Consider the following 27,431-nt stretch of genomic DNA (forward strand, 5'->3'; position numbering starts at 1 on the left):
TATTTTAAACATCAAACTTCTATGAAATTATGACGTATAAATGACACTTGCACTGCGTGGGCTATCAAATCCGCTGCAGACTTTTTTTGGTCCGACTCTATCAAGCTTATAGCCGTAACAGACTACCGCACGTATACCCTGCCTTGACTCTCCTTGAATCTCCCTGATCCGCAGTACCGTACTTGCTTTTTATTATTAGGCCGGAACATACGGACTTTCTATTCGTCTTCCGTATGAAATGGCATGTGCAAAGCGAACCAGACAGCTGTATGAATATGTGTAGCGAAGTTCCATTCAAACATCATCATCATCATCATCATCATCATGGTCATTTCGTAAGAAAATCGAGTAAACATTCCGTATGTATGTGGCCGACCTAACACTGCCCGACCCCACAAGGGGGCCTGACCAAAACGATGGTCTGAACCTGAACCACCTTTAAAGCGACGAAAGATCATACAATAACGTTACATTACAATTCACTGTGTAGCGTAAATCAGAACGTTCAGCCGTGTATTTCCTTCGAAGTCGCACTTGCGAGTTCAAGCAACACAGAGTGGGATACACTATGACATCGAGAACGTTTCGTTTCCAGTATAGTATGTAGCTTCTCACATCGTGAACACTTTTAGAAAAATCCCTAAAAAAAAACACTAAAAATATTTAGCCCCTAAAAAAACCACTATAGTCGGACCAAAAAAAGTCTGCAGCGGATTTGATAGCCCACGCAGTGCAAGTGTCATTTATACGTCATAATTTCATAGAAGTTTGATGTTTAAAATAACACTTGCACTGCGTGGGCTATCAAATCCGCTGCAGACTATTGTTGGTCTGACTCTAGCTGCTTTTTTTTCCCTAAATTTAGTGGTAAAACCCCTAAGTTGGCACCCCTGATTTATAGTGATAATAGAGCAAATCACTTTGTTTTTAAACTGACGTTCAGAAGCTACAATTTCGGAATAATTAAAAATAAAATACTTAGATTCTACGAATATTTTTTTTCTATTCGCAACTTTAGTTTTTAGGGTTCCGTAGCCAAATGGCAAAAAACGGAACCCTTATAGATTCGTCATGTCTGTCTGTCTGTCCGTCTGTCCGTCTGTCTGTCCGTCCGTATGTCACAGCCACTTTTCTCCGAAACTATAAGAACTATACTGTTGAAACTTGGTAAGTAGATGTATTCTGTGAACCGCATTAAGATTTTTACACAAAAATAGAAAAAAAACAATAAATTTTTGGGGTTCCCCATACTTCGAACTGAAACTCAAAAATTTTTTTTTCATCAAACCCATACGTGTGGGGTATCTATGGATAGGTCTTCAAAAATGATATTGAGGTTTCTAATATAATTTTTTTCTAAACTGAATAGTTTGCGCGAGAGACACTTCCAAAGTGGTAAAATGTGTGTCCCCCCCCCCTGTAACTTCTAAAATAAGAGAATGATAAAACTAAAAAAAATATATGATGTACATTACCATGTAAACTTCCACCGAAAATTGGTTTGAACGAGATCTAGTAAGTAGTTTTTTTTTATACGTCATAAATCGCCTAAATACGGAACCCTTCATAGGCGAGTCCGACTCGCACTTGGCCGCTTTTTGGATTAAAACATGATTAAAAAGATTATTGTTAAAATCTATCTGACATTATACGTCAAAATAAAACGAAATTATTGTAGAGAGTGTAAAAGGATATCTCTGTGATGTTGATTTCTAAGTTCTAAATTAATATCTATCCTCGAGCAGTGGATAAACCTGCTTTAATCTAAACATGTCCACCTTTAATATTTATGACAGGTGCCTGATTGTAACCGTATTAATCACCACTTTAGTGTGTGGCCTTGTATATTGCTTCTATCAATATTACTGAAAAAGGATTACTTATCGTTAAATTGTTATCAAAAATCAGAAAAGTTGCAATCTGTCTATCAAGCAATATGTCCTGGGCCATACCTATGATCAAGCTGAAATGTGGAGTCGGAGACATTATACTGATGTGGTGCTTTGGGGGTGCCCTCTTTCTTGTAGGATTAGGATACATTGTTTATCATTATTGGTGACACTAAATTCTTGTTTACCTAAATTTTATAAAAACCTATTTCGTATTTTTCTGAGCGAGCAACACTGCACGCCAAACGTCAAAAAATTATGAAAGAAAAAATATTGAAAAGGCGATCTTCGACGACATTGTTTTCAAAAATCAAGAAGACGAAAAAGAGTTCCACAGTAATTAATGCAACTCGAATGTGTATTTAAAATTAGCATGTGATTGTGTCCGCCTGCTATCCGAATAACGAGACAATGGATAGCGGGGACAGGATTTTGGTGGCCGCGGGGCTGACCGCCGCGGTGGTGGTGGGTGCGTTCGTGCTGTGGGGTCCAGGGGGTGCTCCGAAGATGCGGAAGCGGCGCGGGCAGATAGCGGGGCTCCAGAACCTGGGCCGGACGTGCTTCTTGAACACGCTGCTGCAGGCGCTGGCGGCCTGTCCGTTGTTCATCGACTGGCTGAAGAAGTACGCGAAGGCCGACAGCCACAACAGCATGATTACCACTCTCTACACCGTCATCGAAGGTTTGTACTTGTGTCATTGATTGCTAACATGCAACATTTGTTATCACTTTCATTATCTCAAGGCGAGGATTTAACCTGCTTAGGTTGAATAATTTTGCACTAAGCATTGTTTTGGTCATTATGGTAAATGCTTATGAATAAAATTATATGAAGTACCTAGCTGTATATAGTGTGTCAAAGGACTGTCTTATTTCAAACATAGACAGAGAGAGTCATACTATCTTTGTCTTACACTAGTACTAGCACCCAAAAGAAAAGGATGAGTATAGTTTTTTGTTCCTATTTACTGACAAATTGGTTTGACCATCTATAGTTTATAGTAAAATAAAAAATTATACCTTTATTAACTGGTTGTGTTCAGTTTATTTAGGGAATTTGAGTATCAGCAAATCAGCTGTTCATAAATGGGGATATGGTTGTTGATGGTTTAAGCTACCAGCTCCCTTTTTAGGATCAACACCATTAGGATGTCCAAAAATCTATTTGTATTAGACTAATGTGATCTAATGATTGATACTAATGTATCAAATAGAATTTGAAATAGAGCTGGATTGTCAAAGTAAATTACGTAGGTAGTAAATTTACTGCCATCTTTCGACAGAAGATGAAAACTGTTAGGACGCCATTTGACTTTGATCCTTATTTTTTCACTGATATGTGACAATTTGTTAAATATCAAAAAGTTACCCCTTCTACTCAGCTAGTAGTCAGTAACTTTTTATAGGAATCTAACACTATATAAATTCAAATTCTAGCATTTATTTTGTTTGTCTGTTTTCTATCTCACAAGCATGATACTGTCACGGTGAATGCCTGATAAAGACCACAGGTTAAATTGTAAAGTCGCGTCTCGATATTGCGCGGCGGCCGCGCGAGCAATGCTCGACCGCGGCAAACCTGTATTTTGGCTCGCGAGCCAAGTTTGGCGCCATCTTGAACTATAGCGCGGCGGCCTCGCGCGGCAGGCGATCCGACTAATCCGACGATCGACCAGTTTGTACTCGGGAACCATGGACGTACGTCGTCGTGCAGCTGCCGCTTTTATAATTATTTATCATATTATTCACAAGAAACCTAAACGGAAAGTTCGATGGTGGATGAAAGATATGTTTATGAATAGAATACTACATGGTGGTGTGAGACTTATGGAAGACATGAGATATGAAGTTGATGTTACATTACAAAATTTCACAAGAATGACATCAGAAGATTACGAACTTTTAAAAGCATTAATTTCATGCATCACTTCTTAATGATCTGTTGCGATAATCACTACATTTACTATTCCATAGAAACTGTTTAGTTCCGTACAATTTAATTAAAGTACGACACTTTTTAGGGTTCCGTAGCCAAATGGCAAAAAACGGAACCCTTATAGATTCGTCATGTCTGTCTGTCTGTCTGTCCGTCCGTATGTCGCAGCCACTTTTCTCCGAAAATATAAGAACTATACTGTTGAAACTTGGTAAGTAGATGTATTCTGTAAACCGCATTAAGATTTTCACACAAAAATAGAAAAAAAAAGCGGCTAAGTGCGAGTCGGACTCGCCCATGAAGGGTTCCGTATTTAGGCGATTTAAGACGTATAAAAAAAAAACTACTTACTAGATCTCGTTCAAACCAATTTTCGGTGGAAGTTTACATGGTAATGTACATCATATATTTTTTTTAGTTTTATCATTCTCTTATTTTAGAAGTTACACGGGGGGGGGACACACATTTAACCACTTTGGAAGTGTCTCTCGCGCAAACTATTCAGTTTAGAAAAAAATGATATTAGAAACCTCAATATCATTTTTGAAGACCTATCCATAGATACCCCACACGTATGGGTTTGATGAAAAAAAAATTTTTGAGTTTCGCACTTGGCCGCTTTTTCTCGTTATTATCCATGTCTGCTGCCGCGCTCGCGAGCCAACTGAAATATGTACACATCCGTCCCAACTGCGCGCGAACATTCCTTTGCCGCGCGCCGAAACACCGACAATGAATGGTTCGTCGCGAGCCGCGTTCGAGCGAGCGAATGATCGAGTTGGCTCGCGAGCCAGCCCGGTATCGATTGCGCGCGGCTGCCTCGCGAGCCAATGTTCGATAGCTTGCCGCGCAATATGGAGACGGGGCTTAAGGTGTACAAGATCTTTAATAAAATGCAAATGTAATCAATATTTCTTGTGTTAAGCTAAACTGCTGCTTACAAACGAGGGCTACAAAGCTCTATACTCATAGTTTCTGCAGTGTATAATTTTACACAGTTGTGAATGGGACTCACGAGGCGGCCCGCGGCACACCGGTATGTCCCCTGGGCGTGCTGCAAGCCCTGAGGGCAGCAGGCTGGGTGGTGCCGGCCGACCAACAGGACGCACATGAGCTGCTGCATGTGCTGCTCTCCTGCATCGAGGAGGAGACCATTGCCATGTCGAAGAAGGTAAAAGAAGGATTACTCTGATGTGTATTTTACGTAAATACAAAATTGTTTTCATATGAAAATGAGATATCTCAGATACTAAAAGGATATTTTATTTTATTTTTATTTTATTTATAAGGCACACTATACAGACGACATTCAATACATGATTACAATAAAAGTGGTAGGCTTTGTATAAAAATGCCACCCAAAATAAGTGAGCACAGCAAGAACAATAAACAATAACGAGCAAAAACTATCCTAAAATTATAAAAAAAACACTACTACTTAACTACTATATATAGGATAGTTGGATTGTTGCAATTTGTACAACAATCTGTCATTTTAGTGCAAGATTGGTACAAAAACAGAATAATTTTATTGGGCATGTGACCTGTCAATAGTTATACTTATTACTATCACAATTTTTTTCGTCACCAAGAAGGCTATTTTTGTCAAATTACGAAAACATACTTGAGGAAACATTGAGGAATGGATCTTCTTGATTGGCTTAATTCTTCATTTTTTCACAGCCGGGCTGCCTCTCCGACGCTCTCGGCCTCGGCGGCGGGCGCGCCTGGTCGGCCCTCGCGTCCCCCGCGTCCCCGCCCGCCGCCGGCCCGGGGGGCGCCCGCGCGGACTCCACGCCCCCGACCCCCGGCACCGTGTCCACGAGGCCTCAGTCTGCAGCCGGCGACGAGCCTGCTCTAGCGGACCCGGAGCCAGGTGATCATGTCCCTAGTGTTCCTACCGGTCCGCACTGGCTTCCCCTGCGTTTGCACTTGTGGTGGAACTCGGAAGTTATAATTAGAATATTTAATGGAAATTTGTAATGAAATGGTGTACCGAGTGTAAACACGGCTATGTTTGGGCCGATTGTTAATTATACTTGGTCAACCGGATCTTGTCAGTAGAAAAAGGCGGCAGATTTGAAAAACGTAGGCGCGAAGGGATATCGTCCTATAGAAAATTTGAATTACGCGCCTTTTTTACTGACAAGATCTGGTTGACCGTCTATATCTTGAAATGCTTTCATGTGACAGGCTAATTGAAATATTTTTTTAGAGGAGGCGCCCCCGCCGCGGCGGCTGGCCAAGGGCGTGTCCCGCTCGTTCTGCCACCTGAGCTCCGTGGGGCGGCGCTGGGTGCCCGCGGCCCCGGCGAGGCCTGCGCCCGCGCCGCCCTTCCGCGGCACGCTCGCCTCCCGTCTGCAGTGCACCGTGTGCGGCACCAAGGTTCGCCGTTATCCTTCCCGCATAAACACCTCACAATCGCATCAATAATTTTCGTTGTAGGTTTATTACGTCATTTGCGAGGCAGGTATTAACTTTTATTTATTTATCGAGGAGAAGACACAGAAATATACATGAAGCGTATAAGTACAGTAACATTTTTGGCCTCATTTGAAAACTTTTCTTTCAAAGCAAATATTATTTGGGGTCTGTAAACATATATTATATTGCCTTTGACTCCGAAATAATGGTTAAGCCACTAAAAACATTCACTATTACGATAGGACACAGTAGAACTTGGGAAATAACTATGAGACGAATATTGTTGTTTTTCAGAGTCCGATCCGGTACGACAAATTTGACAGCATCTCACTATCAATGGCAAACGCCGCCATTGGTAACACAGGCACCTATAGTCTCGCTGGTATGTTGGTATGGATTTAATGTAACAATATGATCGGATTAATTCATGATAATACTTTCTAAACTAGATCACCATTCGTCTTAAGTCTTGCACTTGCTTAACGGCTCGTGATATACCTCTTGGGAGTCGTGCTTGATGCCATGCCTATGTATATGTACTGTTGTATGACTCAAATTCAGTGGTATTCAGTAGTTTGATTCAGTTAACATATCTCGCTCTACATATGACTCTACAAATCCACTTTAACTTTCTCTATAAATTAATGTCGTTTCTCCAGGGCTGCTCCGTGCGTTTACGGCTCCGGAGATGGTAAAAGGTGTCCGCTGTAACAAATGCTCGCCCGACACGCCGCTCAACACGCAACACATCCGTACCGTCAACTTTGGAAAGGTACTAACTACAAAGCCTTTATTTTAAATTTTCTTTTTTTGTCTGTGATTTGATCAGAGCTTTTTAATTTTTTATGTGTGTGAGTTGGGGGAGCCGATTTTATTAATTGGTGTGTCACGATACAATTACACTCATGACGCGAGTAACACTTTCAGACCGAACTTTGAAATAGGATTTTTTTTTTTCAACGAAAAATCGAAGTTTTTCAACAACGTTTCGCTTGTTTGTTTCCCTCAGTTACCAGCCTGCCTGTGCCTGCACATCGGGCGGGTGGAGTGGGCGGGCGGCGCGCTGTGCAAGCGCACGGAGCTGGTGGCGTTCCCCGAGACCGTGGCCATGGCGCCCTACACGCAGGCCCCGCCGCCCAAGGTATATCAAGCGTAGCTTTAGCACGAGATTTAAAGATTTTTAACTCACAGTAGGTACATATGGGGCACTAGTGCGTAAAATAGCACTTTTCGTGCGTATCTCGAAACTTTAAAGTGCCATATGTACTGTAAAACGTTGTTCGATACACGTGCGAATAGGTAATTCGCAACTCGTGTCGATTTATCGCCATTCGTTTCGAATTTCCTCTTTTTCGCACTTGTATCGAAAAATACTATATTAGCACTGTTGTGTGTCCCACAGGCCCCACTGCTAGGTTCTAATCCCGATTGCCATCTCGTCCCGTGGGTGTCGTATGAGGCGACTGAGGGAAAACTGGCGACAGATATGCATATGAGCAAGGCTCGCCCGTATCCTTAGCGGGGTCCTTGCTCACAAGAGCTGTGCGCGCGCCACATCGAAAAAAAATGTGTGAAAATCTTAATGCGGTTCACAGAATACATCTACTTACCAAGTTTCAACAGTATAGTTCTTATAGTTTCGGAGAAAAGTGGCTGTGACATACACGGACAGACAGACAGACAGAAAACAAGCTCTGATTGTGTGACATGTGCGTGCACGGCTTCAACATTATAGCGCACGCGCACGTGGTCGTCTACAAGAACGCAACCGGTGTGCTCTGGCCTTAATTCTCTCATTTTATTTTATACGACATAACGTTTCCCCGATTAAGTACCGGCGTACCATCGCCCACACTGTGAACCTTATGCCTTTTGTAATAAGGTCCATCGATGTACAGTCAGTAGCAGAAGTCGCTAAGCCGACAAGGTGTTCAAAATAACCTTGACGCGCTCTTATTCTCTTAACAATAAAGTCGTGTCAAGTTCATTTTGAACACCTCGCCCGCTTAGCAATTGCTGCTGCTGACTGTACAATTCGCATTGCTATGAGTACATGATTTCTATTTCTATAACAATAGGGATGATTACACATGTTGAATTTTATAACAAAATCTAGTAAAATAAATAGCAAACGAGCAATTTATCACAATAATGTGTATATTAAAATAAAATATTGAAAAATTACAAAATTACAGGACCTGAAAGTTTCAAAATTTAAGTTTTTTTTAACTTCCAAAAACGATAAAAGTAAGGGTACCATTCGATTCCTTACATTTCATCCAAAAAAATATTGTATAGCAACTATATACATAAACGCAATATTTCACCGACAAAAACGCAATTTTCTTGTTCGACAGCTTGCCGCGCGATATGGAGACGGGGCTTACTACAAGATGGGCGATGACGTCACGGCCTCTAGCCGTTTTGTATAGGACGTTTCGCGAGTGAAGTGCGACTGTCGGACTTTGATTACAATTTCTGACTTTTGTGTTACTTTAATGCAATGGGTCCCATATAGACATTTGATCCTAAAAGAACCCGATCGATTGATACCATAAAAAATAAAACCGGCCAAGTGCGAGTCGGACTCGCGCACGGAGGGTTCCGCACCATCAACAAAAAATAGAGCAAAATAAGCAAAAAAACGGTCACCCATCCAAGTACTGACCCCGCCCGACGTTGCTTAACTTCGGTCAAAAATCACGTTTGTTGTATGGGAGCCCCACTTAAATCTTTATTTTATTCTGTTTTTAGTATTTGTTGTTATAGCGGCAACAGAAATACATCATCTGTGAAAATTTCAACTGTCTAGCTATCACGGTTCGTGAGATACAGCCTGGTGACAGACGGACGGACGGACGGACGGACAGCGGAGTCTTAGTAATAGGGTCCCATTTTTACCCTTTGGGTACGGAACCCTAAAAATTAGTCATGTAGCCTATTGTTTGATATCCCAGACGGAGCTAGTCTCGCTGATGAGCGGCGGGCGGCTGCGCGCGGCGGACGCCGAGCAAAGCGAGGGGTCTTCCCGCGCGCTGTACCGGCTGGCGGCCGTGGTGGTGCACGTGGGCGGGCCCCGGTCCGGGCACTTCGCCACCTACCGCCGGGGGAACGGGTTCGAAGCCCGCAGGTAACGTCTCCACACAACCTCAGAATAAATTATAATACTAAAACTTTTTTTTTTGTTTTTTTTAAGCAGAATACATAATAGTACCTTGGTATACAGAAGATTCACTTTCAAACAAAACGCGTTTATTACGACAGATATGACAATTCCGTAGCGGTGCGCGGCAACTACTATGGCTAGACACCAAAATTGGTGTGGGCCGCGTGTACTTGTAGGCACTTGTAGCGACGCGACGAAATCGTGGAGTGAGCCACGCCTGACACAACTGACAATTCAGAAACGTTATTTAGCTCTTATTATTAGGCTCTTTTAAAGTGGGGTATTTTTATAAAAGTAACACTTGTTAGCCGTGTGGTGGCCGGCTTTAGAATAGCGCCAACCCTCACATAGGATAAGCTGGATAAGGGTGTCGTACGAGGCGACTGTCCACAAACGAAGCAAGAAGGTATTTCATTACAGGGGAGATGGTCGTCCTCTTAGCATTGGTTTGCGATCCATCTAGGAGAAGGATACTCCAAATAAAACCCGGAATGGAGTTTCCGTAAGGCGCGAGTAGGGTCCAACCTGAAATAAGCGGCAGATTCCTGCAGCCGACCTGTCTCCACACGTATTGGCTCGCCTTTCCTGCGGGATAAGACAGTGAAGCCGAGAGGGTAATGCAGGTGCTGGGCATCCCTGCGTTTCCTTAATTTCGTCCCAGGCGGTGTAATAGGATATTTTTCTCAAAAATGGACGGCAAAGTCGACGTTGCCGGTTAAAAAATAGGTCGCGAAGTGCGTAGTTTATGGTCATTCAAAAAATTAAAAAGTTAAAAACATTGCAGTCTCGATTTCGGGACTGCAATGTCGCATACAAATTCCATTATTTAACGAGTTCCAAACTTTTTAAAACTTCAAATGGCCATATCAAATGAAGGCATAGGTCCCTTAAACAGCCAAACAGATGATCAGCACTAATTATTATAAAGCCTATAACAGACTATCGCACCGCACCGCGACCTTGGAGCGTCGCACCCATAAGTGAGAGCGAGAAACAGATATCTCTTTCTCGCTCTCACTTATGGGTGCGACGCTCCAAGGTCGCGGTGCGGTGCGATAGTCTGTTACAGGCTTAATGTTGGTACCGCGACTATTTAGGTGTCTCAAATAGGTTGGCGTATTTTCAGCAGAAAAATACACTTCTTTTTTTTTTTAAAGGCGGCAAGCTAATTTTTTTAATGGTTGTATTTTTTTCTGTGAAAATTAATGGAAAATTAGAACGTTGCTTCTGTAAGTTCTGTAAAATGTTTCTATTTCTTGCACCATTTTTGAGAAAAGCACTATATATGACTCGGCTGGAAGGCTACTTGCTGGCTTCGGATTCAATTGTTTTACGCCATAAATCGTCTGCATTAGACGCTAAGGCCAATGAACACTTGTACATTTTGTTTCCAGATGGTGGTACACCTCCGACACCCTGGTGCACGAGGTGTCCCTCTCGGAGGTGCTGCGCTGCGCGGCCTACATGTTGTTCTACGAGCGCGCGCCCACGCACACCACGCACACCACGCACACGCACACACACGCGCCGAGCACGCCGGCGCACGAGGCGCACGCGCAGCCCGCCTCGCTCGATGCGAATACGCATCATATATGATTTGATGCGAGCTCCTTGTTTGCGCTTCCTAGGTATTTGTCTGATCGTTTAAATTGTAGGCCGCTCGGTCCGTATTGAGTCAGTCTAAGCCTTGACAACAGGCGAATTTAATGTGACGTTATCAATGAAAAGGAACCTTGTTCTCGGTGTCTCTTAAGAATAAACTTCGTTGATAATTGCGTTAGCATCATCGACAACATAATATCAAAAATGTTAAAAAAAAACCCCAAAAAATGTATCCCTGACAAACTAATAAAAAGACATTTCGATCGGGTAGTGAGTTAGACAATCCTATTGCAATTTTGGTATTTGTATGGGATATGAAAAGCGTAAAAAAATTAAGATACAGCTAAGCAGAAAATATTACACGATTTTCAAGTTTGTCATAATCCCTCAAAACTAAAAGTACAATTGTTAAAATAAAATGTCCTTTGTTTTGTTTAAAATGTGAAGTCGAAATGACTTTTGTGTCTCTACAGTCGTCAAAACGAGTTTAAGAACAAATCTTATAAATAATGTAAATATACCATTTAGCTAAGAAATCTAGCACTTTTGATTCTGATTCCCAAATCAACCAATTCTATAATAATTAATAACTGTTTAGTCTATTTGTGACGTTCCATGCCTAAAGGGTCCTTATGAACATGGAGCGTCAGGACCCTTTAGGCATGCGACGCTACATTTATTGCCATAATTTAAAATATAATTACTAAATTCACATTTTCACCCTGAGCCAGTGCTCAGGGTGAAAATGTGAATTTAGTAATTATATTTTAGCTTAGGTCAGTACCTAAGCTCAAAGTATTGAGTATATTATAGTCTATGTATTTTGAAGTATGACTAATTTGGATTTGACTTAGATCTATAGCCATACATGGCATGACTAACTCTGGTTTTTGTCACACACATGATGACATGACACACATCTGAACTAACAGAAATGCAAAGTCAAAAAAGGGTTTATGCCATCATACAATAAATGGCTCTGTTTCGATTATTACGCATTTCTATTAGTTTAGCTGGGTTTATGTACATTTTAGACCAATAATATCAGTGATATTTTACTGAAAATACTAGGTACTTATATTTGGCCTGAAGCGTTTTAGGGTCCTAAGATCCATGTGTTGTAAGTTTGAAATTATGTTGCTTGTTTGAATGTTTGCTTGTAAGCTTGTGTGCTTTTAGAGCTCAAATTACTTGTTAAATTAAATTATTTATTATTCTGCGATATCTTGTCTAGTTCCTGGGCTATAACCGCGAAAATAGAAGTTCGCAAATTGTGGACATTTTTCTCTGTCACTCTAATTACACCTTCATTGGAGTAAAAGAGAAAAATCCCCGCAGTTTGCGAATTTCGGTTTTAGCGGGAGCCCCCAGCGGTAGGTAAATCTATTAATATTAGCATTTATATTTGCTTATCGTCTCGTCGTTGACTGTAATTGTCCATTTTAAGGCCGTGCATCGAAAAATAACAGGATCTTAGAAAGGTGGCAGTGGCTAGCCCCGGAAACAAACAGTAGTGATTTTCGGATATATGTTTCTTGACTATATGATAAGAGATTTCGTAGTAGTCGAAACACGAATGCTTAAAATTTTCTCGATAGAAAATAAATCCAAACTTACGTGTTCATTTTTCGGTTTTAGCTTCGTGCAACTAGAAAACACATCCATATCCAGCACAACCCACCTTACAGCAAAGGTTTTCATCTCGTCTTAACTTTCAAAGAACTAAATATTAACTTATTATCCTTTACCGATGGATTTATTATCGATTTTTGATTTTATGAATTCAACAGCAAACGCCCATTTTACGCAGTTCGGTTTCTCATTCTGTCATGCGTCAAAGTCATAAATGCATCCTTTATGCCAGTAATGTTAGATGGCCGTCGTGCCTCAAAGAGGTAAGACCTATGTCACTTCGCGCAGCGCTCCGAATTACGTAAAATTTTAATATCCAATAAACGTTGAGTCGTAACTCCATTGAGTAGTAACGGAATCGGAGGTAAACCTATGATTGTGCCTTCTTACAGGCCTATACGTTACGCATGTGTGCGTGTTTGCTAGGCTACGTCATGCTACGTCGAAATCTATACTCTTTGTCAGTTACAACGGGTTAGGAAATTTCGACAGACATTGAAATGTATCGGTAGCTGTTTGGTATTTAGTCATCAGAATCTAACCGTAACTTTTTGCTTTATTTTTGTTTGAAAATAAAATATCTATAAGAATATATTTTTTGCTTTTTTTCTATTGTAATGATAAAAATAAATCTAGTATGTTTCATGCTCAAATAATTTAAAATATATGAATAAATATTAAAAACTAATTGATATTATTCGTTTTAATTATTATATTATTAAGTTTGTTTGAATAAAATATTTTATTTCAATAATACGAAAAGTTATTATATTTAAGTACCACTAAAAAAAGGTCCCTACTTACAAAAACTCACTTGCACGGGCCGGCGGGGTTCGAACCCGTGACCTCCGGTTTGAAAGTCGCACGCCACTACAATTTCACATAAGTAATTTACAATGACATGATACCGTGGAAAAAGTGAATATTACAATGTACTGTGTTACTATCATTTTATAGTTTATTTTGGCTTGACAAGGAGGAATGAGAAAAACGTGCAGAGCGAGAGGATTAAATCTCTCTGTCCCTTTCTTAAAGTAGCCAATCCTAATTATGACATCTGTTTTGATATTAATTCTTTGAACATAATTTGTCGATGTTCTTTTTAGGGTTCCGTAGCCAAATGGCAAAAAACGGAACCCTTATAGATTCGTCATGTCTGTCTGTCTGTCCGTCTGTCCGTCTGTCCGTCTGTCTGTCCGTCCGTATGTCACAGCCACTTTTCTCCGAAACTATAAGAACTATACTGTTGAAACTTGGTAAGTAGATATATTCTCACACAAAAATAGAAAAAAAAACAATAAATTTTTGGGGTTCCCCATACTTCGAACTGAAACTCAAAAATTTTTTTTTTCATCAAACCCATACGTGTGGGGTATCTATGGATAGGTCTTCAAAAATGATATTGAGGTTTCTAATATCATTTTTTTCTAAACTGAATAGTTTGCGCGAGAGACACTTCCAAAGTGGTAAAATGTGTGTCCCCCCCCCCCTGTAACTTCTAAAATAAGAGAATGACAAAACTAAAAAAAATATATGATGTACATTACCATGTAAACTTCCACCGAAAATTGGTTTGAACGAGATCTAGTAAGTAGTTTTTTTTTTATACGTCATAAATCGCCTAAATACGGAACCCTTCATGGGCGAGTCCGACTCGCACTTGGCCGCTTTTTATATCATCGAAAAAGATTTTTATTAAAAAAATGTGTTGAATTTATATGTTTTATTTATGTTTTTTTGGCATAAATTTCATTACTTTTGACAAATTTTGATTGTGATGACAAACGATTTGATGTGATGTGTGAAACGAACCATGTGATCAACGATTTATCTAATAAAACTTCATTTAGTCGAAAAAAATAGTTGTCTACTACCGGGTGGAAAAAAATTATGGGCCCTGGAGGGAAAGTGCCTTAAAACCTTAAGTTTGCTCATTTTACTTAAATGAAACATTATTGTTTTTTAAAGAAACAACTGCATTCAAAGATTTTTGAAGTGAAAACTTCTTTAGCGGCGCTAGGCACTTTTTGAGGTGGGGAAAAAATGATAAACTCGAGACAGCGTAAGGCGATCATGTGACCGTAAGGTTTAGATGGCCAATCATTTAGATGGCATTTAAATCAATAAAGAAAAACTCAATGACATTACATGAAAAAGGTTATAATCTTGTACGGGCTGAAATATGAGGATCTCACAGTATTATAACTTTATATCACTCAAATATAATTCAATAAAGCTACATCTTGATGAAATCGCTAATAAAAGTGAACTCTAGTACTGGTGAATAAAACTCAAAATATCATGACCAAATATATTTAGATGCGAGGTCTGCAAGGTAACTTTACAATTTCTATTCGAATTTTAAAAAATTAACGCTATAAATTTGAATTACGAATTTTAAACAAGCTCACTGACCAGCAATTTCGGAACCAAAAGTTTTCAATAGAAAGGAGGATGGGTCAATTATACATAGTGCTGCAGACATTTTGGACTAGTCATTGAGTTTTCACTTCTGTCGGCACTCCCGGAATGCAACACGTTGTTTTTTTTAAATTCGCTTAGTCGCGCCCGGGAATCGAACCTACTTTTTCCACACTGTATAAAAGAACACAAATGCTTTTCTTCTGGTAACTTAAATGTTCTATCTATCTTGGTGATATGTCAATGCAATCAAATAATCTGAAAAAATAATAATAACCCAATTTATGAATTCCGTTCCTTCAGAAAAATGCGAAATGTACGTACAATTTTTAGGGATATCGTACTTTTCCCAGAGACAAATTTAGTTGGCTAAGAGACATTTTCACTGATTTGGGGTCTGTACTAAAAATCTAACATAATATGATAAGGACTTAATCGTTTTAAGCTCAAGAGTGAGTTTTCCTAAAGCTTTTTCTAAAAATTATGTCTTTATTAACGTTAGGAGTGCACTGCAGCATGTCAAATGTATGCCAAAATGTCAAGGGAGAGAACAATAAATTAAGTTTCAATTCCACTTCCACTCATCAGCAAAGTGATATAAGTATATCAGCAGTTTAAAGTTATTTTAGATTACAAAATTAGCGCATCAAAAAAATCAAAGTGCATAGAAAAAAAGTCTCCTGAGTCATAATAAAATTGATGTCTCTTGGGTCACCAGAAAAGTCACCAGGGAGAACGATCACCCAAATCACATTTAAAAGAAAATGTAAATTTTGTGTACTACCTACGAACATTTTTCAAAAAACTATGTTTTTATAACATATTAGACCCAGGATAAATCTAATACCTCTTTTCGTACCCCGGATAAAATGGTCGGCGACTAAAAAAGTAACTGCGTTGTACCCTTGCCTTCGTTGCGATATGTTTGGTAAGTCAGGAGACTTAAAAAATGAGCCATGATTTTGGGACATATTAAAAAATATTTTTTTGAATAAGTATATATTAATTTTAGCGGACTTTAATAATTTACCAGTTAAATTAGATGTAAATACCGTTTTAGTTAATCGTTAATATGATATATTAAGTAGCAGTAAAACACTTTATTGTACAAAAAGACACATAAAACATGAAAAAACACACATCCTTCGTATATGGTAGAATATATTTTTCACACTTATAAGTACAAACCAAAACCGATACGCGATTGGGATACGCTCTCTTTATATGGGATACAAAAAAAAATTCTCCTGGGTCACCAAGACTAATCGACATATTAAAATAATTCAGTTCGTTTTTAAGTTCTAGTCAGATTGACTTTTTGGTTATTTGAGATAAATTACAATAACGCTTAGATTTGAAAAACATGATTTTCTATTTTGTTGCGATCGACCCGGGTAATAAAAATACGGCGAATTTGAACTTTTGTTTGTTGTCGTTGTAAAATGTATTAAAAAATAATGTACCCCTGACAATTGAAATTCAAAATTATCCAGAAAAAGCGGCCAAGTGCGAGTCGGACTCGCCCATGAAGGGTTCCGTATTTAGGGGATTTATGACGTATTAAAAAAAACTACTTACTAGATCTTGTTCAAACCAATTTTCGGTGGAAGTTTGCATGGTAATGTACATCATAAATTTTTTTTTAGTTTTATCATTCTCTTATTTTAGAAGTTACAGGGGGGGGGACACACATTTTACCACTTCGGAAGTGTGTCTCGCGCAAACTATTCAGTTTAGAAAAAAATGATGTTAGAAACCTCAATATCATTTTTGAAGACCTATCCATAGATACCCCACACGTATGGGTTTGATGAAAAAAAAATTTTTGAGTTTCAGTTCTAAGTAAGGGGAACCCCCAAAAAAATTTTTTTTTTCTATTTTTGTGTGAAAATCTTAATGCGGTTCACAGAATACATCTACTTACCAAGTTTGAACAGTATAGTTCTTATAGTTTCGGAAAAAAGTGGCTGTGACATACGGACGGACAGACGGACAGACAGACAGACAGACATGACTAATCTATAAGGGTTCCGTTTTTTGCCATTTGGCTACGGAACCCTAAAAATGAGTGTTTCAAAAAGGCACCCTGTATTCATTACATACCTAAATAATCTCTTATTCAATAAAACATAAACTAAACACTGTGATTTATTTCAAATAAATGCAAATCGATCGGATAAAAGATATTAATACCTACCTATACAACAATGAATACGAGTACAGTCAGCTGCAATAATATGTTACACACCGAAGGCCGTTTTGCGGTAGATCATGTTAGATCTTATTTGTAGAGCCATAAGAGCGAGCGTGTCACATATTTTTGCGGCCGTCGAAGAGTAACATATTATTGCAGGTGACTGTACCTATGAAAAATTCGAGGGTTAAAAAGCATTTCAACCAAAGTATTTATAATAATAACGACTATGGACGCCTGCAACCCCAGGGATATTGTAACCCCATAACAATAAGGTTGAAATTTGCATTTAGTGACCGCAAAGTCAGGTGAGCGTAATCAAGTAAATCTGTTTTCATCATATTTTATCAAAAATAATCTCTTTTCTGTTCTTGTGCTATTTTCTTATTATCAATACTCTTAACTTATATGCTATATACGCTGCTGCTTCTATGCTGTTAACATCTTCCAAAACAACAATAAATATTCAGATTTATTAATTAATTATTTTATTGTTTGCTATTATGAACAAGTAACAACGCCATCTGTTTAAATTTTTTCCGAATTTAAGTTTCTGGCCGACCGCAGCGACCGCGTATAATGGTAGTTAACTTCTGTAACGTTAGATGGTGCTAAAGGTTCACACAAACTTCACGTGCGGCGCGAAGCGTTTCCATGTGTGCGTGTTAGCGGGGAGGGAAGAACTAGCGGGCGTGGTTTACGAAGCGCCAGACGCGGCTGCAGTAGGCCCTTAATGTAGATAACGAATCAGTATTACCAGATGTAAGATACCTGATTCGTCCTTATAAATAGAGCCTAGAGGGAATAGAAAAGTGAATGATATAGACTGGTAATCTTCACACAAAGTGATCAGTTATACAAAATATATCAGACAGGACTTTTCTAGTGACTTCAAACACAACTCTTTAATTTAGAAGGATGTTACTGTTCATGGAATAACTGTGTCTCGATTATCTGCTGGTATTTGCATTTACGATGTAATTAATTCTATAGTTTTCTACTAACTGTATTTTCTACTGCATTTACTTGGAACATATCGGCTCGCACGACGCTTTTGACAAGTTTTAACACTTTTAACCTAACTTTACATAACGCAAGTGCACCTCTACTAGAAATACAGAAGGGTTAGTGAGACCTCGGGAGACGCTAGTGCGGGGTGGCCCATACAGTTGACTAGACGCCAACGCTCGAAAGACGCTAATGTGGGGCAGCTCTAATTCTTTCTTGTTTTTCTACAGTTGGTGTACTTGCCCCCTGGTTGTAATATTTAATAACTGTCCATTATCTAAACTAAATGATAAACTTTGTATCTTCGTAATAAGCTATTGACCGAATGACTAATAAACATTTTGATTCAGAGATTATGTAAAGATTGTATGTAGAAAACTCCACTAGTAGGTATAATTACTAAATACTAGTTGAATGTCCCCTTGTACATTTGTAGTGTATTGTACATCCTTGTCACCCGTAAAGACTTGAAAGAGAAGGACTGATGGTGGTATAGATAAAATTATCTGACGTAGATCCTAGTTTTACGCAAGGTGGTTTAGGGTCAGTTGTTGTACAGATGTACCTAATGAATAATCCTTTACCATCGTATTATCACGGAAATGCACGAACGTGTTATGCTATTGCAGTCAGTGGCATGACAAATACTAACGTCTCCGAGAAGATACGATAAACTTATGTTCTTTTCAAATAATTTCAACTATACACCGCAGCGTGGTTCCATTTTTATCGCCCGTCATGTTATATATTACATGTTAGAACGTGACAGGCATGGTGACAAGCGATAAAAATGCGACCGTGCTACTGCCGCAGGATGATGAGGTAGATAGGTTAAGGTCTGTACTTGCAGATTTCGAAGTGCCATGTCTAGTGTAAATGGAAACTTATCACGTTTTAGATGTTAACTTTCACTTACCTAATATTTAACTTTTTCATGACTATAATATTTTTCACATAGATTGGGTATGGTTGTGGCAGCTGTGATCTTTCTATTTATCTATCTAATACCTTTAAACGAGCAATTCTTGTTTATTTATATATATATATATATATTTCGGGGATCTCGGAAACGGCTCTAACGATTTCGATTAAATTTGCTATATGGGGGTTTTTGGGGGCGAAAAATCGATCTAGCTAGGTCTTATCTCTGGGAAAACGCGCATTTTCGAGTTTTTTTATGTTATCCGAGCGAAGCTCGGTCACCCAGATATTAACCTTAAAATGCAAAATTGTATTGAGATGGCAACTGTCACCGTACCCAAGCTATACGGGTATCAGCATCGCTGTATGTTCATAACAAAGCTGTACCTATTATGTATTTTAAATTGCGTTACTACTCATGTAGCACATGTTGTAAAATATTATATAACCAAATAAGTTACCACAATACATTTTTGGGTGTCCCACGAATTTAATAATAATAACCCTGTATCGTACTTAGCGCAGGCATTTACCTCGTTTTAATTATTGACTCCAGATGTGTATTTTTGGGTGACTATACTCACATAGTTATAGATAGCTCTATACGTCTTAGGAATAGATTCCTTATCGTGATATTTAGATTGCATATACTTATGCACCTTTGTATGATACTTTTAGTAATATTTCGTCAGGTGACAAGCAAAAGTCACTAACTACTAGAAAATATTTAAACAAAAATCAACCTTCCCTTCGTACTACTATGGTTCACTATGGTTATGAACTTGTGGTGGTACTTAGTGACTATTGCTTGTCACCTGACGATTTCAAATATTGTTTCATCATGTAAACTTTACAAGATGTCATTTTATGCCTCAATAGACTCGCTGGGTGTAATACGATCACTTTTTCTAGATATGCATATAAAAATATAAAACTTTTGTTCGTATAATTCGTGATTATGTTAAAAATGTTTGTGCCTTTGTTTAATTTTAAGCTAATTGATGATAATTACGAAAGAACTTTAAAAAACTCGAAAAATTTCTTAAAAACCATTTTAAAATTTCGTCTTGTGAAAACCCTTGTCCTTTTGTTGTCAGAGCCGGACACTGACCATCCAGCCTCTAGACATAGCATAGTCGCGCTACCCCCTCTGCCACACATACGGTAGCGTTACTCCATCTTCGAGTCACGCCTACACCGCTTACTTCAGTCGGCGGACCGGGCTCGGTCTAGAAACTTCGGTAGCTCGAAGAAGTTTTTGCTATCAAAAATGCATTATTGTTGTGTCAAATTGTGTGGCAAGAACACTAAAAACTCTGGTGTACAAAAAAATGGCATTTCATTTCACAGGTAAGCCGATTTTTTAGAGAAATGGATAAAAAATATTTTAATTTAAGCGTCTCATCAAATTTGACAGCGCTTGAAACTCGATGACGTCTTTTAAGAAAGTCTCTTTCTATCGCGCTGCATCCGTATACATCCTTTCTTGTCTTTTATTACGTGACATTCCTAAGCCCAAACTAGTGATGTCCATATCCATAGAATGTGATTGTTTACTATTGACAAGGTAATTCAATTCAAATCGCATAGGTATTTGCGAAAAATTCACTATAAAACAAATAAATAATATGACAATTACACTTACGGTCAGGTACCAATTTTCCCTTGAACATAAACGATATTGTCAATTCAGCACTACATAGGTACTCGTATTACTTTTAGCGATTATAAAAACATTGCAAATTTAAATTAATCACAAGACCAATTTTATACAAAAACACACGGTTGCAATTTAAAATGCATTATTTTGATTCCATTTTTGTTGAGAATAGTGGGCGTCGGTTTAACTTTTTAATTTTTGCTTTTTTTCTGTGTACGACTGCCAACATGGCAATGATACTTGAACATTCGGCCAAATAATTTAAACTTCATTTAGTTAGATTGTGTTAAATAACATTTCATTTACATAATAACAAATAAATATTTGATTTAAACCATGTAATAACTCTTAATAGAATTATACAGGGTGTTTTTAATGGGTGGGTATAGTAGGATACCGCGAATACAGGGTGGATTTTCTTTTTGGCTCAGTGAGGGCAGCTACCAGATCCCGTACTGCTACGAGAAAACGGTCTTAAGAGACCTTCCCTCGATTTCAAATTAATGAAGATTTTACAGATTTTGGAAAAACATACAGGATACGAGAAAAAGGTCATTTTTGACAAACTTTTTTTTTATGCCAATCGATCCCATTCCTATTGAGGATCAAAAGCTTGTATGGAAGCAAAAAAAAATTTCCGGCTAGAAAAGCCACAAATCGAGGAAAACTTTTCCCATAATATTTGGCCAATCAGTCCTGTCCTGTTACATTTAAGAACCATAATACTGTATGAAGACATTGCTGTACGAATGATGGGCGAGGTAGAAAATTGTGAATAAAATTTCACATTTTCTCCATATAGTAAATGTATGGAAAAAGTTTTTATTAATTTGTGGCTTTTTAGTACATTACCGTAAGTCGACCCCTAGGAAACTATTGATACTGGATAGGAATGGAATCGATTGGCATACAAAAGTAGCATGTGAAAAATAAAAGTTTTCATTTTCATTCAAATATTATGGGAAAAGTTTTTTTTGCTTCCATACAAGCTTTTGATCCTCAATAGGAATGGGATCTAATTTGAAATCGAGGGAAGGTCTCCTAAGACCGTTTTCTCGTAGCAGTACGGAATCTGGTAGCTGCCCTCACTGAGCCAAAAAGAAAATCCACCCTGTATATAAAGCCGCAACCCGACTGATTAATTGACATAATTGCTCTCCCAGAAGGGGGTTCCTGGGGTATTTGACTTTGATACGGTCGTATAGAGGGGGTGGTTTGGTGACTTCCAGAAAAATCCGACTTTTGGTCTACCGGATTATCCGACTTTTGGTCACTAAACGGTGACAGATACGTGGGAGATGCTCGACCAAATGTCATAGAGGGACGCTGACAGTTTCTGAAGCCGCCATTATTTTTTCAAAATGGCGGATTCAAAATGGCGATCATTTTTCAAAATGCTCCCAGCGCGCTAAAATTTTGGTCACGAAAACTCGGGGTCACCTAGCTGTATTCCTATGGATTTTTTTTTAATAAAACCAATATGGCGGTAAAAATGGCCACTTATTTTTTATGAAAAGCTTCAAAGGTGAGAGATAGGTGGGGGGTGCTCGACCAAATGCCATAGAGGGCCCGAGACAACACAAATTGCATTTAAAAAGTTTCAAAATGTACTAACTAACATAAGAACACCTTGTAATACCATGGTTGCAATAAAGAATTATGATTATGATATGATTTTTTTTTTCAAGTTGGTCTGAGCGCGTTGAGATTTGGCATGCGGCGAGCTTGGGGGCCCAAGATTAGTATGTGAATTATTTTTTATTAACACTCAAAATGGCGGCGGACACGGGCAAAGGAAAATTTCCAAGTAGGTTAAGCGAACCCGAAGGGCGAATATCAGCGGCCTTAGTCAAGGTGACGATCGCTTGCGCTTCGCTATCGAATCGCTTTGTGTCTCTCTATCACTCTTCCATATTAGTGTGACAGTGACAGTTGCGTTTCGTTCGCTACGTAGCGTTAGCGATTGGCATGTTGTCTACGGGGCCAGGCTGGGAGGCCGAAGGCTGACCCGCCGAAGGCCCGAAGCCTTCACCCCGACTTCCAAGCGTGCAACCCTCAGTAATTTAAAGCGAGGCCGAAGGGCGAGCTGCGTGAATGAAGTGCTTCCAAGCAGGGATGTTGCGAATATCCGCATCCGCATCTCGTCTCGTCTCGCGCTTCTCTAAATCCCATAAGACGCCTTTTTACCAATAGTTTATTTTTAAATTAATTATATAAAGCAGATACACCTGCTAACGAAACCACAACGTTATGGGTTAATGTTTTCGAACGAACGGATCAACATAGCATTCAAAACATGCTTATTACATTATTGACCGTGATTGACAATGTTATTATTCAACGTGTCACATCACTAGCGCCCGGCAGATATTTCTGTCTGACGCCCACGTGTGTTTGAACGGACCAATCACGGCACGGGACTCGCTCACCTCGTCCCCCGCACCCCTGTATTTTTGGCAGCATCGGTTTCATGAAAGAATTGGCCTAAGTTGAGTCTAGAGGCTGGATGGTCAGTGGAGCCGGATTAAGACAATCTGATTTGTTAACATTTGAGGACCATGGCGTCCATGGCAGTCTCTATCAGATATATCGGAACGGAAAAAAATGAAAACCCGATTGTTACAAATCTGGACTTGGGCTCATTCTATTCAAAATCATCAGCATTCTCTGCCCTACCATTTAAAAAAAAATGTTTTAAAATGTCGGTTCCATTATGTCACGTTTTAATGTGTTTTTTTTATTCACTTATATGCGCGTGACGTAGTGGAAACTAAAATGTCCATACAATTTTTTTGAACATTTTTTTAGCATCAGGAATATGCTGGAAGAACCGAAAAAAATGAGGATCTGTGAGAATCAGGTTATTTTTTTTTTGGATTATGCTCATAATTCTATGGTTAATCCGGAACTGTTAGTGCTAATGATAGGAAGAGGCTTCCAGAGCAACTGGTGTGGCAACTGTAGAGGCTCGCCTGGCGGGCCCGGCACAGACATGTTTATAAAATTACATTTATCATTATAAGGAACTCTTGTTTTATTTATAATACTTTAACCTTTAAGTAGCAATTTTTCATATTACTTACACATTAACAACATTGGTACAAGCTAGCAAATACTAGAGACCCATGCTTGTTGAAGGATCTACCGGTCTACCAGCAGGGTCTAATCTGAAAACTTAACAGTTTCACCGCCAAAGTCACGCGCGCGGCCATAGAGTATAATAAAATATGTATGGCACGGCTACAGCCCAATATCAACCTTTGTGCGTCCCGACAAGGTTCATGACGACGCGCCGCACATAGGCGTAGCGTTCAAAGGATTAAGCTTGATATAGATTTTTTTTGCGCCAATAAATAGATGGCACTCCTCATAGTCCTTTCAGTGTTAACGTACTTGGCATTCTGTCCCTCTTGAGGTGTAGAGGGTCAACAATTTATAACTGGTGTTAATAATAAGCGGATGATTCATAAAAGTGCCACTTTAGTAGTTTATTGGACCAATATGAAAACAATAAGAGTCAGAGAAAAAACAACAAGCACATGTGAGCGTCAGGATGACAGGACCATGATGGCTATTTATAACGAGTGTTACTCCAAGATTTAGTACCTATTTAGTACTATTTGGTACCTGGCATCAAATATTTAGTACCTCAATAGAAATCGAGAAATATTGAAAATAAAGTGGCCAGCCATTCTGACGTCAGGTTGACAGGACCAAGTCCAGTTCCCCTATTTGTAGGCGTTATATCGAATCCATCTTTTGACAAAGATTTAGTACCTATTTAGTACCTTTCATAATTATTCTTCTTATTTAATTTCGACTTGACGTAAACAAGTTACAGCTAGAATAAACTTTGTATGTGCACAGTGGTGCAGCCAGTCAATGTGAACCGGGCCTATAAGTTTGTTCAAAAGTTAATATTTTTGCCTACAACATTTACTTTACGTTGTTTGGCCAATCCAAAATGAACCACGAGCGTAGTGAGTGGTTTGAAAGTGGAATCTTGAGCATTGCGAGGATTTCAAGGCACACACACTACATTTTTGACCACACCAACTTGAGGGAAATACTTACTTAAAATTGAAAATCATCACTAGAAGTCAATTTTACCAGCCAACATGAGGAAATAACTCAAATTTATTACATACATACATATAATCACGCCTATTTCCCGGAGGGGTAGGCAGAGCCACGGATTTCCATTAAACGGTCGCGGTGCGGTGCACTCTCTCGCTCACTTTCATGAAAAATCACAAAATTGAATATTTTTTACTAAAATTACACCCACAATCAATTTTTCTGAGCACATATGAAAGAAATTATATCATACAAATGAAATAAATCCTAAAACCGCAACTAAATACTATATTTAACCTCTTATGCCACTTTCAACTTACATAACAATAACGGTATTTGCGAAAAGAAACATTTATTGCACCAAATGAAGATTATTCTAGTCAAGAAAGACTTGACGAGAGTAACTTTGATATAATAGCAGGCTACATGGATTTGTAATGTAGGTCCGATGTACGGTTATACCTAATAGGTATTGGCTAGGCCCCCCGACCAGAACTGAAATTATCAAATTAGTTTTTCAGAATGCTAATACAGTTGAATAAATGTCATATACTAAGAAAAAGTGACCAAGGCCTCCAGTGCCCCAGGCTGGAATCGAACCAGCGTCCTCTGCTATCGCGGCAGGTGCCTGAGCCATTCGGCCACCGGGCCACAGCGGCATAATTTTTCTAAGTATATGCACTTCTTACTGAAGGCTTATGGCGCCCCCTGGCGTTTCTTAGTATATGACATTTATTCAAAGTTTATAATTTATAGTAGTGTGTCTACTTGAAATAAAAACAAAATATTTTCTGAAAATAATTTAATTTGTTCTAATACATTGATTGGCAGCGCCATCTCTCTCGCTAACTCGGTATCACCTGAGATGATCCAGTTAGAAAGGTCGAACCATACTGTTCTACCTTAGAGGTGGCCAGGGGGCGCCATAAGCCTTCAGTAAGAAGTGCATATACTTGGAAAAATTCGACCTATGCCGCTGTGGCCCGGTGGCCGAATGGCTCAGGCACCTGCCGCGATAGCAGAGGACGCTGGTTCGATTCCAGCCTGGGGCACTGGAGGCCTTGGTCACTTTTTCTTAGTATATGACATTTATTCAAAGTTTATAATTTATAGTAGTGTGTCGACTTGAATGAAAAACAAATTAAAATATTTTCTGAAAATAATTTAATTTGTTCTAATACGCTAACACAGTTCTTTACCAAACTTCTTTTCCCGTATTGCCTAGGTATTTTTGGAATTTTCAGTCACTCCTCCATAAGCTACCTTTTCTACTAAACTTTGAGAAGACATTACTAGGCTTATAACTTACTTATAACAAAAATAAAAATATGTAAACAAACGTTAAGCATTAAGGTTTCAGATCACATAGTAATAAAAATGTGGGATGTTGATTCGACGATCATTGTACCGATAGTTGTTTCAGCGAAGAGTCTCGACCAACATCTTGAGAGACTCTCGCTAGGTGGTTGGATCAAGGGCCAGATGCAGAAGGCGGTGATCTTGGACACGGCGCGGATAGTCCGCCGGTTCCTCTCTCTGCGGCCCTGACCACCGGTAGCTTGGGCCTTGCCCCGCTGCCGGCGGCACCCTAGGTTAGGTTTTTTATAATGTGTTTATATGTATTTTTTATTGTTATGTAAGTGTTTTGATATTTTACTTTTATATTCATATTATAAATAACCTAATCTAAGAAAATAAATGAATAAAAAAAAAATAGCATTACTTCAACTTTTTACAAAACATTTAATATCTCCGAAACTAGAAACCTTCATAAGGTACCTTTTCCCGTGGAACGTTACAAATTGACTTTAAGTGATGATTTTCAATTTTAAGTGAGTATTTTCCTCAAGCTGGTGTGGTCAAAAATGTTGCGTCACTCGGTAGAAAAATTGTTTAAACCGCAATGGCTTGAAACCCTCGCAATGCTCAAGATTCCACTTTCAAACCACTCACTACGCTCGTGGTTCATTTTGGATTGGCCAAACAGCGTAAAGTAAATGTTGTAATTAAAAATAATAACTTTTGAACAAACTTTTAGGCCCGGTTGACATTGACTGGCTGCACCACTGTGCACATACAAAGTTTATTCTAGCTGTAACTTTTTTACGGTAAGTCGAAATTAAATAAGAAGAATAATTATGAAAAGTACTAATTAGGTACTAAATCTTTGTCAAAAGATGGATTCGATATAACGCCTACAAATAGGGGAATTCGACTTGGTCCTGTCAACCTGACGTCAGAATGGCTGGCCACTTTATTTTCAATATTTCTCGATTTCTATTGAGGTACTAAATATTTGATGTCAGGTACCAAATAGTACTAAATAGGTACTAAATCTTGGAGTAACATTCGTTATAAATAGCCATCATGGTCCTGTCATCCTGACGCTCACCAAGCACATTATGCAATTTTAATATTTCATTGATACTTTTCGAATTGTGTAACTTATTTATTTATTGTATGGCTTAAATTGTGTAATGGTTGGTAATGGGTAATAAAGA

General features: G+C 38.8%; 1 protein-coding gene across 1 annotated transcript; it reads left to right on the forward strand.

Moving 5' to 3' along the window:
• Positions 1–1,963: 1,963 nt before the first annotated feature.
• On the forward strand, positions 1,964–11,011 carry LOC134652764 (ubiquitin carboxyl-terminal hydrolase 30 homolog). Its single transcript, XM_063507926.1, has 9 exons — positions 1,964–2,571; positions 4,824–4,996; positions 5,509–5,701; positions 6,041–6,210; positions 6,544–6,631; positions 6,909–7,021; positions 7,259–7,390; positions 9,207–9,379; positions 10,810–11,011. The coding sequence occupies exons 1-9, from the start codon at positions 2,301–2,303 to the stop codon at positions 11,009–11,011; spliced, it is 1,515 nt and encodes a 504-aa protein (XP_063363996.1). The 5' UTR covers positions 1,964–2,300.
• The last annotated feature ends 16,420 nt before the right edge of the window (positions 11,012–27,431 follow it).

The sequence above is a fragment of the Cydia amplana genome, chromosome 12 (genome assembly GCF_948474715.1).
Source record: "Cydia amplana chromosome 12, ilCydAmpl1.1, whole genome shotgun sequence".
Taxonomy (NCBI): Eukaryota; Metazoa; Arthropoda; class Insecta; order Lepidoptera; family Tortricidae; genus Cydia; species Cydia amplana.

What these genes read in the sequence shown, in the direction of transcription:
- LOC134652764 (XM_063507926.1), top strand. Translation starts at nt 2,301, where the DNA reads ATGGATAGCGGGGACAGGATTTTGGTGGCCGCGGGGCTGACCGCCGCG. An exon ending in TCTCTACACCGTCATCGAAG is followed by an intron (nt 2,572 to 4,823) that starts GTTTGTACTTGT and finishes AATTTTACACAG; the next exon opens with TTGTGAATGGGACTCACGAG. An exon ending in GTACCGTCAACTTTGGAAAG is followed by an intron (nt 7,022 to 7,258) that starts GTACTAACTACA and finishes TGTTTCCCTCAG; the next exon opens with TTACCAGCCTGCCTGTGCCT.